This window comes from Molothrus ater, chromosome 4 (genome assembly GCF_012460135.2).
Source record: "Molothrus ater isolate BHLD 08-10-18 breed brown headed cowbird chromosome 4, BPBGC_Mater_1.1, whole genome shotgun sequence".
In the NCBI taxonomy this organism is placed as follows: Eukaryota; Metazoa; Chordata; class Aves; order Passeriformes; family Icteridae; genus Molothrus; species Molothrus ater.
Window position 1 is genome coordinate 57,612,533 of NC_050481.2, and position 15,529 is coordinate 57,628,061.

Below are 15,529 nucleotides of genomic sequence, written 5' to 3' on the forward strand. Positions count from 1 at the left end.
TTGTGAAATGGTAGAGCAATGACTGATCAGTTCTTTCTACCTGGCAGTCTCTATTGAAGAAGAGAATTTTAAAAAGCCCTGAAACAATAGCTTCTAATTTTTTAGGCCATTCTCCTGGCACTGAAAGCAGATTTTTAGGAGCTAGGCATGAATACCTAGGAATGTTCTGGTATTAGCACTGATGGCACTTGTTCTGGAGGTAGCATTACCTGCTCTGCAGTTCCAGTGCAGCAGCCTTATCTGAATGCTCATACGTTAGTTCTTCAGGCTAGTGATAAAAAAAATAAATATTAAAACGTGCAATCTCTTCTAAAACATCTAACAGTGTAACTCCAGGAGTTTCTGCCTTGATAATGCTCAGAGAAATTTACAATTATGCAAAAAGAAACTATTCTTTAAGAGAGACATGATAAAAATTTAACTAGATATTTGTGTGTAATTCTGGGTTTTTTTTCCCCCAGTAAATTTCAACTGCTTACACCTTTCATAACTTTACAGAAATTTCTGGCTTTTTACTAGTGATGTTCATACAACTTGAAAAAATGCCTTAGCCATGAGACAAAAGTTGACTTTTTCTTTATAATACTGAACTACTACTTTAGATATATTTGTGTTAAAGATTTATTCCATTTACTTCACTGTTGCCCTGAGATCTTAGCTAGAGGGCAAAAACATTAAATCTGTACGAAGTCAACTTTTTTCAGTATTCCTGCTTTCATTTTTTTAAAGGAATAACTAGGAAATCTTTTTAAAAACCAATGCTATTACATAGATGTACTTAACCAAAGAAGTCCAAAGAACTTAATATGTGCTTCTTTATACCAAGTCTGTGATGTCTCAGTCCCTCTTTTGGAGCTGGCAATAGATCCATCAATACCTGAATGCTGCGGAGACCAGGGAATGGCAAACTTCTTGAAAAAAAAGGCTTCCAAAGTTTTGGTTTGCTGATATCAAAATACATCCTTCCTGGGGAATCATATTCTTGCATATTAAACCAAATCTGCAAGAAAGCAAATTTGGTTTAGCTTTTAGCATATAATCAACACCTGTGGAACACATTCCACTTACATAGCAGTAAAATACTATATAATGTTGACCTCCTGTAGCAATTTTTTCTGCTGTTCTGAGCTGCATTTCCACCCCTCTGGACTGCTGTACAATTCTTTCTGAATTCTGATTAAATTCCTCCAAGAGCCCACCCCAGTGCTGCTGGGGCTGTGATGCCTGGTAGCTGCTGCACCCAACAGTACTGCTTTTTTAAGTGTACCTTGCAGAATACAAGCAGAGACTGCAGACACACAAGTCACAGCTTCTGTGCACATTTTGTCAGCAAGTGGAACCCATGTCTTGCACTCCCTTTCTTTACAGACATTAATTCTGGCCTCTGTGCCTGGTCTGGAGCATGCAGGCACTGTAGGATTCTTGTTCTAACAACCTTTAAATAACTCTTTCATATATAGAAATGTGACTGGGCACACTTACATTATCACAGCTGATCAGACAGTACACATTTTGTAAGGGGCAGAAAGTATCATACTGCCCATAAAAACATCCAGTACTGGGGTTCCAAATTACATACTGACTTTGTTCCAAAGTTAATACATATGCAGTTGGTCCCTAGGAAGAAAAAAAAAAAGGTATGAGAAAGATGTTTGAAAACTGGCTACAAGTAGGCTTTGTATTCCTAGTAATACTAATTTTTTACTATTGAGGTTGATAATGCTTTTTAGGGCAAACTGCTTGGAAGAATTGACAGGTTCATTACAGTTCAACACTTATGTAATAATGTGGGAGAGAAATGTCAAGACATGCAGAGCTCCAAGCCACTTTTTACATATAGAATCTGAAAGCTCTTGTCTCAGGAACCAACAGATGTGAAATTCCACATACAGGAATGTTTACCAGATGCCACTTCAGTATCAAGACATCCTGCTTGGCTACTGCCCCAGCCCTCATCCATGGACAACCTCTGAGCTGAAGGACTCCCATCCAGGCAGCACACTCTGTGTCAGCCATCAGCCTCATCTCAGGCATGTAAGGAATTTCCCAGCTCTCTTTATATTCTCTATCAGGAATCCCTAAGCTGCTCTTCTATGTTCTTGTCATCCATTATATTTCCCAGGTATCTTGAAATACATGGAATAAATTCCCTCCTTACAAAATGTTTTATTATTGACTAGCATTTCCATCAGATTTTGAGGGGAGGGAATGTATCTGAGTACCTATTCCTGTCACTGCAGTATCTCAGAATGTGCTTAAGAAACCAGCTTAGACAGAAATTTTTACCAAACCTTTCATATGTATGTAGAAATTTGCAATATAAACAGTTACCACCTTTTTGGAAAGAGCAGTATTGGTTAGTTGGAAATCTGAGTGCTTCCCTGAGAACAAAGGCATCTCCCAAGCAGCAAAACAAGCTCAGTGTCTCAGTTCTGGGCCAGTCTGAGCCCAGCTGCTGCCACAGTGGCTCCCAGCAGCCCAAGGCAGAGCAGACACCTCACCTGTCTGCATTACAGTGGACAGAGGGAGAGGTCCTTGTCCAGCCTGAGCCAATCATCTTTGCTATTGCTGCAGCTCTGCCATCAGCCTGAGAGAGAATCAGCAGATGTGTGTGACCACTAAGAATCCTTGGCATGCCCCTAGCCCTCACCTATCACCTCTGAACTGTACCAAATCCCACACAAACTCAGACTCTGTGTATCCATGACTGAGATGCTGTCAAGGGACTGTGTCCATCAGATACACCATTTATACAAGCTAAAGACAAATCAAGGGTTACAGATGCTTGGTACTGTATTGTGATGACAACTACTACCAGTTTAAGCATGGAAATTGAGGCCCAGGAAAAAAACTCCAGACATATATTAAGATGTACTTTCAATTTTTTTATTTACTTCTCTGAAAAGAATCGGTGCCCAGCACCAATCTTTAGATAATATCCTGGAAAAACATCCCATCAAGAAACAATTATCCATTGTTGGGGGCCAAAGACTCCACACAATAAAAGTTAATACTTAGGCCAAATGAAAGAATCCTCTTACCTCAGGAATGGCATTTCCAATGATGAGCCAGGCTTTTTTCCCCATTCCAAGAAAATAATTACACAAGAGCACGGCGTGTTCTTCCTCATCTCCCGCCAGAAGATAAAGAAATTGCTAATTGAGATATTAAAAAAAAAAAAAGAATGTTTTTCTAGGCAGTTATCAACTTAGAATATTTGATAATGTTTCTTAACACATCTGAAGCAAGGAGTCCTCTCAGATCTTTGCAACTGATCTTTACTGTTTACTGGTCACTGCTTCAACACACAGGATGAAGAGTGAATGGTGTGAAAATACATGAGGTCTGAGATCCTATCACAACAACCAGGGTGTTTGTCTTTTTTAGAAAGACCCTTTTTCAGAAAAGTTCTGAGATGATAAAAGCTTCATCTATGATAAACAATGTCTGCTGTTATTCTCTAAATTACAGGATTTGTGTGACAGAATACTAAATATCTCATTATTGCTTACACTACATGCAATGTCTTTCCTGTAGTTCCTTGGAATGACAATGATCCATTTTAAGTCTAGTTGTAAAGTCTCCATCAGTAAGCATCCTTTCACTTGTGCATGTGTGTGACATTATGGACTGGTTTATAACTGAGAAAAAAAAGAGATGCTTTGAAGCCCTAACATATTCTTAGCTTACTGCAACCTATTAAAGATAAAACTTTTGGCTCAGATCAGAATAAGCAACTTCTTTCAAGCTTTGGTCCTTATCCTTTAAAATAAATGGCTTAAATAAAATTATTCCTCACAATAACAGAATCACAGAATAATTTAGGTTTGAAGGGACCTCAAGAGCTAATCTAGTACAACCTCCCTCCAAAACCATGGCCACTAGGATGTTCTTTCACATTCAAGAGGATGAAGAACTTCTTTTTAATGCATTGCTTACATCTGATGTACTCCATAAATCACAAATTCCAGCAAATGACACACTATCTGGCAAAAAAGGAATCAAAGCAACATATCGAGCCACCAGTTCCTGCAAGAAAACAAAGCAGAGCAGGTCACCCCTTTAATTCAAAATGCTCTAATGTTATCATACCAGATGTGAAGAACATTGCTGCTTCCACTCAATGACAAAACACTGAGTAACCTCAGCACAGTAGCAGCTAGCTCATCTTAGAATTTGCATCAAAGACTGATTTACTGCCATTGAGGTTTGACATAATTCTTTGTCTTTTAAAGGACAATACTCATTAATACACTTATTTTTTTCCCCAGAAAAAACAAACATTATTTTACAGTATCATTATAGTTGGACTTACTGTGTATTACACATAGTCATTACTACTTTTATTTTGTATCTGTAGTTTTTCCTCTGCAAAAGGTGCAGCTGTACAGCAGAGACACAAAAGCTTATGTGCATCTGCATGTGCACATGCATCCTGACATCTGTATCAAACATCTTGCAATCTGTATTCCAGAGACTTCACCATCTTTTCTAAGTACTTACTGCTGCTGTTTGAGATCTATTTGGGACAGCATCAAGAAGCTCCTGTGGTGGATTCAGAGGTTTGATATATCTGGTAATAAAAACTGTTTTTCCATCAAGGTCAATTACAGTTGTTAGGCACTGGCGGCTTGGAAACTTTGATGTACATTCAGCTTCATATTTTTCTGCTGCCTGGAGCAGTTTCTCATCTTCTTGGGTATCAAACTTCAAAAGACAGTAGAATTTATACTAAATCAGTTTTATTTATAGTTTGGACTTAAGTCTTTACTATATTTGGCCATATTTCACCATTTGGAGGACAATTAAAAGATTGTTAAATTCTTTTCTAATAGCACTTTGAACTTGCTTTGTAGTACAAAGTTTTGCTTACAGACATAAAAGGAAGGTCAAGGCAATGGAAAATCAGGTAATTTGCACTTACTTATGAATGCCCATAATGATCTATACATATAAGCTGGCTTTATTGAAGCACTGAAGAATGTAGTGAAAGTTATGGCCAAGTAACACTGGGAGCATGAGGATGTAACACCACATATTAAGTAAAAAATAAGCAATTATAGTTAGGTATTAATCCTATGAGCTATTCCCACAGCACTCCATTAAAACCACAATTGACATTAAGCATAAAATCTCAGCAATTTTTATATAAAGAATACTGCAACAACACTGCTCAATGCCAAAATATTTGCAGAGAAAGTTCAAGTGATTTTTAGATGAATCCTTATAATTCAGAGGTGTTTAAAATTTCCACATTTTAAATGTGATTTTTCAGAAGAAAATGTAGGACTCAAAAGCACATATCAATTATATAACAATGACAATTATTTCATGATGCTACCAAAGATGTCATCTTTTAAAGGTATTAAGATTGGTCAAAATTATCTATTTAGAATTCCTTATATACTCCTAGTGGTGGTGAGAATTAAAGTTCATCCTTCATAGTATTTTTGTTTAAAATGAGCCACTTTTGTCATTTGTTAATCTTTAACCTGAGGTGGAACAGCTTGGGCTAGAGCTCCAAGTTAGAAGAGAAGGCACACAGTGGTGATTCTTCTCAACCTTATTTAAGAGCAGAAAAGTAGAGCCTCTGGCATGTTGTAAAAGTAAATGTAGCAATTTACTGCAAATATTACTGGCAAATAAACAATTACTATGTCACAATCGAGTAACACAAACTGCAAAGAGGTTGCTGAATGGCACAAACCCGAGCTAAGTCTTAAACTGGAAACAACAGGAGTATCTCAACTGATTTATTAATGTTGTACCTTCTTAAGCATTTCATTCATCTAATAGAGGTTCAGGAAGGACAGCAGGAAAGAGAGGAAAAATAAGTAAAGAAACAAAAAAGGTATCATAAAATTAAACTAAAATTATGCTTAGCATCCTAAAGCACTACACAAGCATTTCAAATTAAGTGCAGGTTAGGAAGAGGAAGAAAGTATGGCAAATTATTTTGGGTTTTTTTTCCCATAATATGCCAAACTCTTTCTATAATAGGTGTATGTGTTGCAGCTGGAGAGTTGCAGCAAAGAATTGTAATGACTATTGTTGTTAGTCTAAGGCACTTCTGGTTTACTAATGAAACTGAAAAAAACAGCAGCTGCTGCTTAGGAATTATTATCTTCAAAAGCTCGAGGCATGCACGAAGCCATAAATAATAAATGCTCATTTGAACAGTATAAACACAGAAGCAAGAAAATACTCTTTGCACCTGCCACCACCTTTTTGTCCACTAAATCCTTTTGTTCACAAATACTCACACAACGCTTTATTGTTTACACAAGTACATGGAAAGACTACATGCTCACAGATAGGAATGCCAATTTACTTTCCCTGAGGACTAAAATTAGATACCTGGGCAAAGTTATTTCTCATGTATTAAATGCACACCTCACTTAATGGTGCATCTAATTAAACTGAACAGATAAAAAATTTGAAATAAAACACTCCAAATTTGTATGAATGTCCTTCTGTACTTGTTCATGTCCTTTGGTACACTAAGGAGAGCTATTAATATGCATCTCAAGAACTGCACCACTGGAAACAAAGAGCAAGAGAATGATGAATTAGTGATTAGTTACCTTCTCTCTGACAGACTCTCCAGGGATGAGCTGTGGTTCAATGGTAATGAACAGAGTTATATATGAGCCCTCACTCAGATTTCTCACAGAATCAAAACCTCTCTCCATGCCCACGCTCTTTTCTTTGCTGTAGCCAAGGAGGACTGGAGGAATATTGACCTTAAATGTACCATCAATCTACAACAGATACAGAGAAATACTTCTCATTAAAAGCAAAAAAGCAAAAGTTCCCTCTCACATAAATTTGCTACTTGAGTCTGCATATTTTTTTCTTTTGGTTATTAAAGTTACAAAACAACAAAATGAGAGAATATGACATTTATATTGATTAACTGTGGGGAAAACATGAGGTATCTCATTGTTAAATATATTAATCACAACTTGATTTCAACCTCTCTTGCATATTATGAACGCTAACATTTAATGAAATGGAAATCATATACACTAGTTCACAGAGAAAGAAAGAGTGCTGGCCTTTCACTACTTTTCCTTCAAACACCAAACTCTACATGGCTCTGCTTATCTGGAAAAAATAAAAAATGGCAAAATACAGGTTGCATGACTATGCTTCTCAAGGCAGCAGCAGACCAACAGGCCTTTGCCTATGAGTGCTGTGGGAAGGATGGTCCAGCATTCAGATGGACCCTCTTCCATGCACAACCTACTGATGCTTCTTGGGTGGAACTGGAACTGGGCCTTTTATCCAGCTTCTATATGGAAGTGCTCTGCCAGACCCACCAGCCCTGGCAGCTCCCCCTGCTAGCACAAACAGAGAATAAGGTCTTTCTGAAGGGCAGGCTGAGACAAGAGATGGCAGGCTCACTTGCTTGGGCAGGTTTCAATAGTGGAAGTAGCCAGCTTTAAAAGAAAAGCAAAAGCAGTAAACTCCTGGTTTGGAGACAATTGAGGTGACTGCCACCAGAAAGGGTACCTTCAGTGGATGAGGGAAATGAACAGATGACTCACTGGCATGGCTCATCAAACATTTAAGAACAAAATTAAGTTTTGATGAGGAGAAAACTAAAGATATCACTCAAAATTTCTGCTCCAGTGTATTAGAACAGGATTATGAAATGCCTCATTTGCTAGTGAAATTTAGTTGCTAGATGCACCTTGATATAACCACTGTGCTGATCAGGCTTTTTCAAATTCCACACAAAATCCTACTCAAATGCAAAGAATATCTACTGCTGGGAAGATCTCTACAAGCACTCACACTCTGCTTAGGCAATCACAAACTCTAACACCTCCTCAAAGACAGTCAGCAGTGTATCTGACAGGAATTCTGGAGCTACTCTGGTTCTACAGCAGAAAGACCAAGAAGCTGAGGAACAGAGGTTCACAGTATGGGAAATCCTTAAAGATGGATTATGGATGGTGGCTGTATTGGTAAGCAGTCTGTTAAAATGTCAAGTCTGCCCATTAGGTCTCTCTGTGAGCAGACACACTTCTCAGGTGGATTTCATTCATTCAACATAGAACAATTCCCTAAAAATGAGCACTGAGTCATGTTGTTTCCTGTTTGCTGACCTACAGCAATGGTGATCACATTATGTGACATTTTCTGCACAGCATGGCCAAAGACTCATGAAAAGAAGGTCAGATCTTCTTACTACTTACATCTTCTTTAAAATCAGTGAAAGCTTCATGGTACAGGGCACCACAGCTCTCAAAGAGAAAAATTAACTGATTAACCTCCCAAGTTGAAGAGCACATATTATTAATGATCTAGCAGAAACAAGTGGACTAAGCCTGGTTAGACATATGCTGTCCAAGATTTCTCAGCAATGAAAAGTGCTTTCATGCTTTCCTGAATCCCATGACAATCACATCCTGTTATGCTTTGCAGACAGCCCAGGAAAACAACTTTGATCATCAAGCACTGCACTCAAATCTAATGAGACTCCTACAGACTTTCCCTCCACCTAAAGGATCTGGGAGGCTCAGAGTATGCCTTGAAGTCCTTAAGGTTCTGAAAAGTGCCCCATAGGGCCAGAGAATAGCAAATGAATGTGTCATTAGGAATGCAACTGATTTCTCAGTTTCTTGCTTCATGAAGATTCTGACTTTTGTGATCAGATATCTTGATCTACACCAAAAAGCAACTGCCATGCAGAAGAAGTCCTACAGCTGTGTTACAATATAATAGGACTATCAATGGAAAGAAGCAGTTTCCTTAAACTAAGTCCAGGATGAGTGGCTGGACAAAAAAAAATATTTCCTCTGAAGAAGAGCATGTTTTACTATTACTCCCATGACTAACTGTGGCTATTTCTTGAAGAAAGCTTCTCTTGAAAAGTTCTAGAAATGGAAGAAAGAAGGGATTAGGAGAGGCAAAGATCAAAATCTTGTGATTCATGGAAAGTGTGAAAAAAAAGTTCAAATTTCCTCTCGTATCTGGGTGATTCTATTCCTAGTTCATCTATCCAGGCTGTGCAACACCACAGCCCTCAAAAGCCACTGAGAAAATCACCTAAAAAAATCTGTGCTTTTAATGTTGCTACTGAAGGAAGTCAGGCTGCATTGTCACTATTGAGTATATTTTATCTCTTCTCCCTTCAAAACCTTGAACTTACTGGGAAATACCAGATCTGTCAAAAAAATCCCAGTGGTTTCAAAGACATCTTCAAACAATTCCATAAAAATAAACTAACAATTACAAAGAATATAATTAAATCTGACATTCCATTTCCAGCCCTTTTCCATTCTCAGTTCTGTATTTTACTTCAAATAAAATCACTCACCCTTGCTTGAAAATATATGGTAGTAAATGGAATCTTAACACATCCCAGCCAGTGTCTCTCAATACGAGTGTGGATTCCACTTCCTCTCTCACGATCATCCTATTAAAAAGTTGCCCAACACAACACTTTGTAAGACAGCTTCATTTCCTTTAATTCAATCAACAACTGAATCAAGGCATTAATAAAAAATTCTGTATGAATTTTCTGTAAGTATCAGCTCCATTACTTGTGCAGCAGTAATTATTCTGCACAACTTTCAAGCACACCAGATGCTGAAAACATAGAAGAACATTGCAGTCCATGATACAATGCACCTACACTTTAGGGTTTAAGTCCTGTATAACCTGTAATGGAGAACTTAAAGCTTTGACAAGGTGTCCACAACACTCTTCTCAGTAATGAAGCAAATGAAAGCTCTAGTTTGAAAAGCATTTTGAAGTAAAAAAAAATTGTAGGAAAATCTAAGTAAACCCTGTGAAATGCAAAAACTGTTTTCATGTGCACTGCCTATCAGATTTCCAAATCTTTCATGATCAGCCTAGAATTATTTTTAAAAAAACCTCTGCCATGACATCCAAGTTTCAAGTGTGTAGCTTTCTTCCTTATGCTTCATCAAGTATCATTTCAGTTTGAGGACAGAATTCTGTTCCCAGTGAAGTGTGTGCATTATTTATTTCTGGGCTATGTTTTCAAGAATGTTGAGTGCTGCTATTTTTGTGTCTGCTGAATTGACTAGGAAAGCTTTCACTGGATTCAACAGGGGAAGGACTTATGCCAACACTGAGAGCTTACAAAAATTTCTTGTTACTAGTACTTGCAATTCTTGTCTCATTCAAAAAAGTTAATGCAAACAACCAGTAGATGGTTTGGGCTTTTTTTTATTATTTCACCAAAGAGCTTGTAAAACAAGACGAGACAAAGCATAACAAGATAGTTAGCAAAAAATACAAGAACTGGGATCACTCATCTGGAATGAAATAAAAAGCTTTGATTAAGGTTAAGAACAGAAGTCAGATTCTGTTGTTGATGCCTCTCAATTTTAGGATCTTCAACTTCATTAAGTATCAGTAAAACACATTACACACATGTGATGTGTTCAACTCTAGCAGCATTTTACATGGCACAAGCTGAATCTGTACAAATGTTAACACTGTAAAGATTGCTCCCTCTGATAACCTTGCAGTATTGACCAGATAAAATCATAAGGAATGACAAAATAGAGAAAAGAGAGGCACAGGATGGGGGAAATTATTACATGGAAAAGTCTTGTTCTGACAACTTCAAAAAGCTCACTATGTTCTCTAGTGTACAATGTCCTTCAATTTTGAACTCACCTCTACAGCATCATGAAGTACTTCATCAAAAACATTAATGAAGACTTCATCTTTTACTGACTGCAAACTGTGGGTGCTGTAGTCACCATTAGGAGCTCTGAAGAGGTTAAATAAATCAAAAAAGTGATTTGAACAATACAGGAAAATGAGGATAATTTGCATGCTCAATAACTATTATTTTGCAGAAATAATTTGGTTTCATTTTGGCATACCTAAATGGAAGCTCAAGTTCCTCATTCCAGCAGGGGCTTGGACCTTCTGCTGTTGTTGTCCTGCAGACTGTTCGCTGAAAAGAAACTTCTACAAAAGGACGGACCAAAACCTATAAATAGATATCAAAACAAAGGAAACAGACCTCTGTGGAAATTCACCAGAGCACATTAAATTACACATTTCAAGCATTTAGAAAAACATATGTTGTGGCAATCAGGCTGGTTCTGCCCAGATATAACTTTAATACACCTTAAATATTGCACTTCATGGCTTTCTAAGCATTTATGAAGAATTCATAAATTCAAGAATTCATATTCTTTTAAGAATATTTTATACACTAGCATTTCCAAAAATGCATGTGTATTCCAAATACTTGATGTATTTATATACACTGGAAAAAACACATTTTCTCCTGAGAGTGGAAAAGGTACAGGCTACCTAATCAAGGAAAGTAACTGAAACAGAACATGTGATCCAGACACCAGGGAAAGAAGTGCACTTGTATCCTCTTATCTGTAATCCAAGAAGCCTACAGCTACAATCCCAGCTGTCCCTGAAACTGGCTCCTATGACAGATAAACAACTTCATCTAGACAAAACAACCCCCTAAATGTGATTAAAAATGCCTTATTTAACATTCAAATGCATATGGCAGAAGCTTTTCTACATTTCAAAAAGCTGTAATTTTGTAAGAAAATCACAAGGAAACCAGTAAAAACCCTGAAGGTCTTTCATCTTCATTCAGAAGGATGCTGAATTTAGTTTTAAATAGCAAGAAATTGAAATTTCAGTGTCAGCCATAAGAATGGCTGTGCTGGTTTAGACTAGGAGTGTACTGGACCCAAAGTGCAGCCTGTGAAAACAGCCAGCAGCCAACACACACAAAAAAGTAAGAACTGAGCAGGCATAGATGGTATTTTCTCCTATTACTCTTCCAGACTTCAAACATTTTCAGATGAAAGACTTTCCTAAGTCTGTAATGATTTTTCTATTAAGTAACTCCCAATGGATCACTCTTCGCATACTTGTCCAATACCCACTTCAGCACAAACCAACCTCTTTCATCCACAATACATGCAAGCAACTTCTCTGGCCACTGGCCAACTGCTGAATGCAGAATCACAACTTTCTTTTGAACCTAACTCCTACCAGCTTCATTTGCCCATCACTCACATTTGTACTTCCAGTGCCAGGAAACAGTCAATCCTTATCCAGTGTCTATGATTCATGATTTTGTGCCTTTCTACCATATTCCTCCTCCTCAGCTTGCAGTTATGGGTGCTCTGGCTCAAAGTCCCACCATTTTTCACTGGGCACGAGCCATTCTGTATATTCTTCTCTGAACCTTCTGCAGCTTTACTCTCCTTTTGGAGATCAAGGAGTGGGCAAGGAAACCTTGCCAATAAAGTATCTTTCTGAGGGTGAATGCTACTGTCTGTGCAAAATGCTCACAGCTTCCCAGAAGACGTCACTTTTGTACCATACCTGGTTGAATGCCCAGTCTGGGCTGTTGGGTGGGCTCTGAGCTGATGGAGAGGCTGCAAACATCTCGTTGAAGGACCTTGAAGATTTCGATGGCTGCTGAAGTTTGCTACAAGAGGAAACAGACAACAACAACCAGGGAAGACAGAGAATTCATTACAAAGTGTGAATCCCTCACATTGTCTATTAGCCATATAGAATTCTGGAAATACTGATGGTTTTGTTACATTATAACCTTGGGAAGATATTTATTAGATCAAATAACACAAATAAAATGCCAGAAAGGGGTATTGAGTGTATACTTCCTACAAGCCTCACTGCAAGAGAGCCTGGAGGCTCTCTTTTCTGAAGGGTTTATTAACTGCAGACTTTTTTGTTGCCTACTCCACACAATCTCTTTGAGCTACAAGCTTTTAAGTTCAAGTACTTGAATCCCTGCAGAATTCATGAGCAGTGTAGATCTCATGGCATTCAGGCAAGGCAAAAAATAATTCATATGAATATTACAGATTTGTCAACCCATGAGTGAAGTAAAAGACAATATATGTTAAACATTTATTTTTACAGCACTTCCACATAACTTTTTTTTGTGGTAAGACCACATTATAGACCATAAAAGAGTAACTATTCACATATAAACAGCTCAAAATAAGGTATCATATAATGCAAAAAGACTGGATGGGGTTTTAATTATTTCTGTAATTCTGGTAATGAATTTTCCATCTTCTTTTTCCTGTCAATGAATTGCTTTTCTCTGTATCTATTCACAGATTGCAGCAGAACCTCTAATACAGCAAGAGAAAGAACAGCTGAAAATGTTAAATTCTGTAACTGGCCAGCTTGGAAATACCTCTGAGTTAAATGCAAGGTGTATTAATTTTGTGTGGGGGAGAGAGAGAGAGTGAACACTACATTAATACATTGCTTCTGGAGCTGAAGCACACTGTTCAGTGTCTCTACATGACACACCATCATGCAGTGCAGGCATTGTGTTAATGTGCCTGAGTGTAAAGGTCACCTTTAGAATTAGAGCCACATTAGGCTCAGTCTATTAACTTAAATGGTTCATCAAGGAGAAGATCAACATGCTGCACTCAGGAGACAAATAGTATCCCACAGTGAAGAACTGGGTTTTTTAATATTTGGTTTTGGTATTTAATTAGGATATTATGAATTAAAATTTCCCTGAGAATTATCAAGAGGCTTCCTTAAGGGATAATTCATCTGGCATTACCAGAGTTATAATGCTGTCAAAGCTGTAACTGATCTTTCTGACAGTTTCTGGTAAAACGTGTCTTGAATTTCACAGCTACTAAAAATTATTTTATTAATCTACAAACTTACAAAATATCAGTCCTTTATCATCATTTGTAAAAAGAGAAATGTATATATGTATGTTTTTATCATGAGAATCAAAACAACACACATGGCTGAATTGTAACATCTGTTGCTTCATCTGTCCTCAAAACAGAAGAAGCCAGAAAATGAATCTGTACTGGAAACAAGCTTTTAAACATACCTCATCACTGGTTTTCTCACTGGAATATCATAGGCTCTGATGATGTTCACTAACAGTTTTATGTCTCCATCTGATAAATTCTGTGCTGTGACCTTCTTCCTTTCTTTTCTTCTTGGCCTTAATGGTCGTTTTGGCTCTGCCAGTTTAAAGAGGCCAAGTCCCAAAATGCTAATAATCATAAACCAGGTATTTAGTCAGTTTTGCATAGAATCCAACATTCCAGTGTTACCATGACACTCATGAAAATTATGCACTAACACAAAAAGGAAATATTTGCTCCTGCTAGTGCCAAACAAAACTCTCTGAATTGTCAAAATGTTGCAATTGTTAGTGCTGCACTAATCCGGTTCTGTCTTATATTTCAGGAATTACAACTTTAATGTGCAAAAAAGTTTCATTGTTTGGGGTTTTCATCCCAAAACTATGCTAGGTGCAAAAAAGACAATTACACAGCTTCAAGACAGATCTAAACTACAGTGCTATAAACAAGGGATCTAGCAGATGATGATAAGCACTGTACAGAAGAGACAAAGCATCTGTCTACACAGCTATGTACACTGAATAACAGGCTACAGGGAGGAAGCAGAATCAATACACCACAACATACCCTGGACCCTCAGAACTTATAACCCAAGGCAAAGCAGAAGCAAAGGAAATAAAAAAACAGGAAAACAATAAAATGAAAATGTGTGTTTCATTTATGCAGATGTATGTAATGTTTACATCATTGCTATCTACTGCAGACATTCAAAAACACATTTAAAAACTGATAGCTAATGGCATTTCTTCCTTAAATAAATCCCCCACAGAAATTACTGCTAAAATAACACAAAATCATGAGTTACTGAAATATCTCACTAAGTGAATATTAAACAAGCCACGGTGTATTTTAAATTCAGTAACCATAAATCTTTGCAAATAGAATACAATATGAATAGGATGCATGATGGGAAAACATAAATGAAGCATTTGATTCTCAACAAAAAGCTAATTGTAGTCTTGTTCAGATGTTTCTCTACTGTGAAAGCATCACCTAATACCATACTTGAAGTCTTTTGTAAGAGAGCAAGTCTCTGTGTCTCCAGCAGATGGGACTGTTTAGATTTATACAGCTGGTTGAAAAACACTTAGACTGTATAAGGGTGCTGTGTTTAGAGTGAACAGAAGCAACTTCTATATGAAAGAAAAAGTAAGTTTTGCAACTTGTTTACTTACACAGATTTTAAGTGAACAACACTAAGAGCCATCTATGCTGGGATGGCTGATATATGTTAAAATTGATAGGTATGTGATTTGAAACAAAAATCTAAAGAAAGTGCTCAAGTAATAAAAGAAACAATTATCTTAGAAGAGAAAAGCAGTCATTTCCAAACTCAGTATATTTTTTGAACATAAACAGCATATGACAACATTCAGCATTAGAAATGCATGTGAAGTAAAACAAAGAAAATTACAGTTAAAAATCTACTGCACATTATTTACAGGGCATAGACACTGACTCTAAGGAAGTATCACCCAGAGAACCAGTCAGTAATAGAGTTACTAACTCTGATATTTGCCTGAAAATTGGAAATATTCAATCTGGCACCAGCTGGACTATGCTCAGCTCATCAGAAGTGCATCATATCCTTTTATATCTTATTTACATGCTGT

The 15,529-nt window shown here is 37.2% G+C and overlaps 1 protein-coding gene across 1 annotated transcript in view; it reads right to left on the minus strand.

Annotated features, from left to right (window-relative positions):
* Positions 1-15,529, minus strand: part of CC2D2A (coiled-coil and C2 domain containing 2A) — a 52,179-nt gene that overhangs the window by 2,292 nt on the left and 34,358 nt on the right. The window contains 12 exon segments of the mRNA XM_036382085.2: positions 210-268; positions 878-1,000; positions 1,483-1,617; positions 3,042-3,155; positions 3,940-4,029; positions 4,504-4,707; positions 6,585-6,761; positions 9,329-9,427; positions 10,663-10,759; positions 10,875-10,984; positions 12,361-12,466; positions 13,877-14,044. Coding sequence (XP_036237978.1) covers positions 210-268; positions 878-1,000; positions 1,483-1,617; positions 3,042-3,155; positions 3,940-4,029; positions 4,504-4,707; positions 6,585-6,761; positions 9,329-9,427; positions 10,663-10,759; positions 10,875-10,984; positions 12,361-12,466; positions 13,877-14,044 — 1,482 coding nt within the window.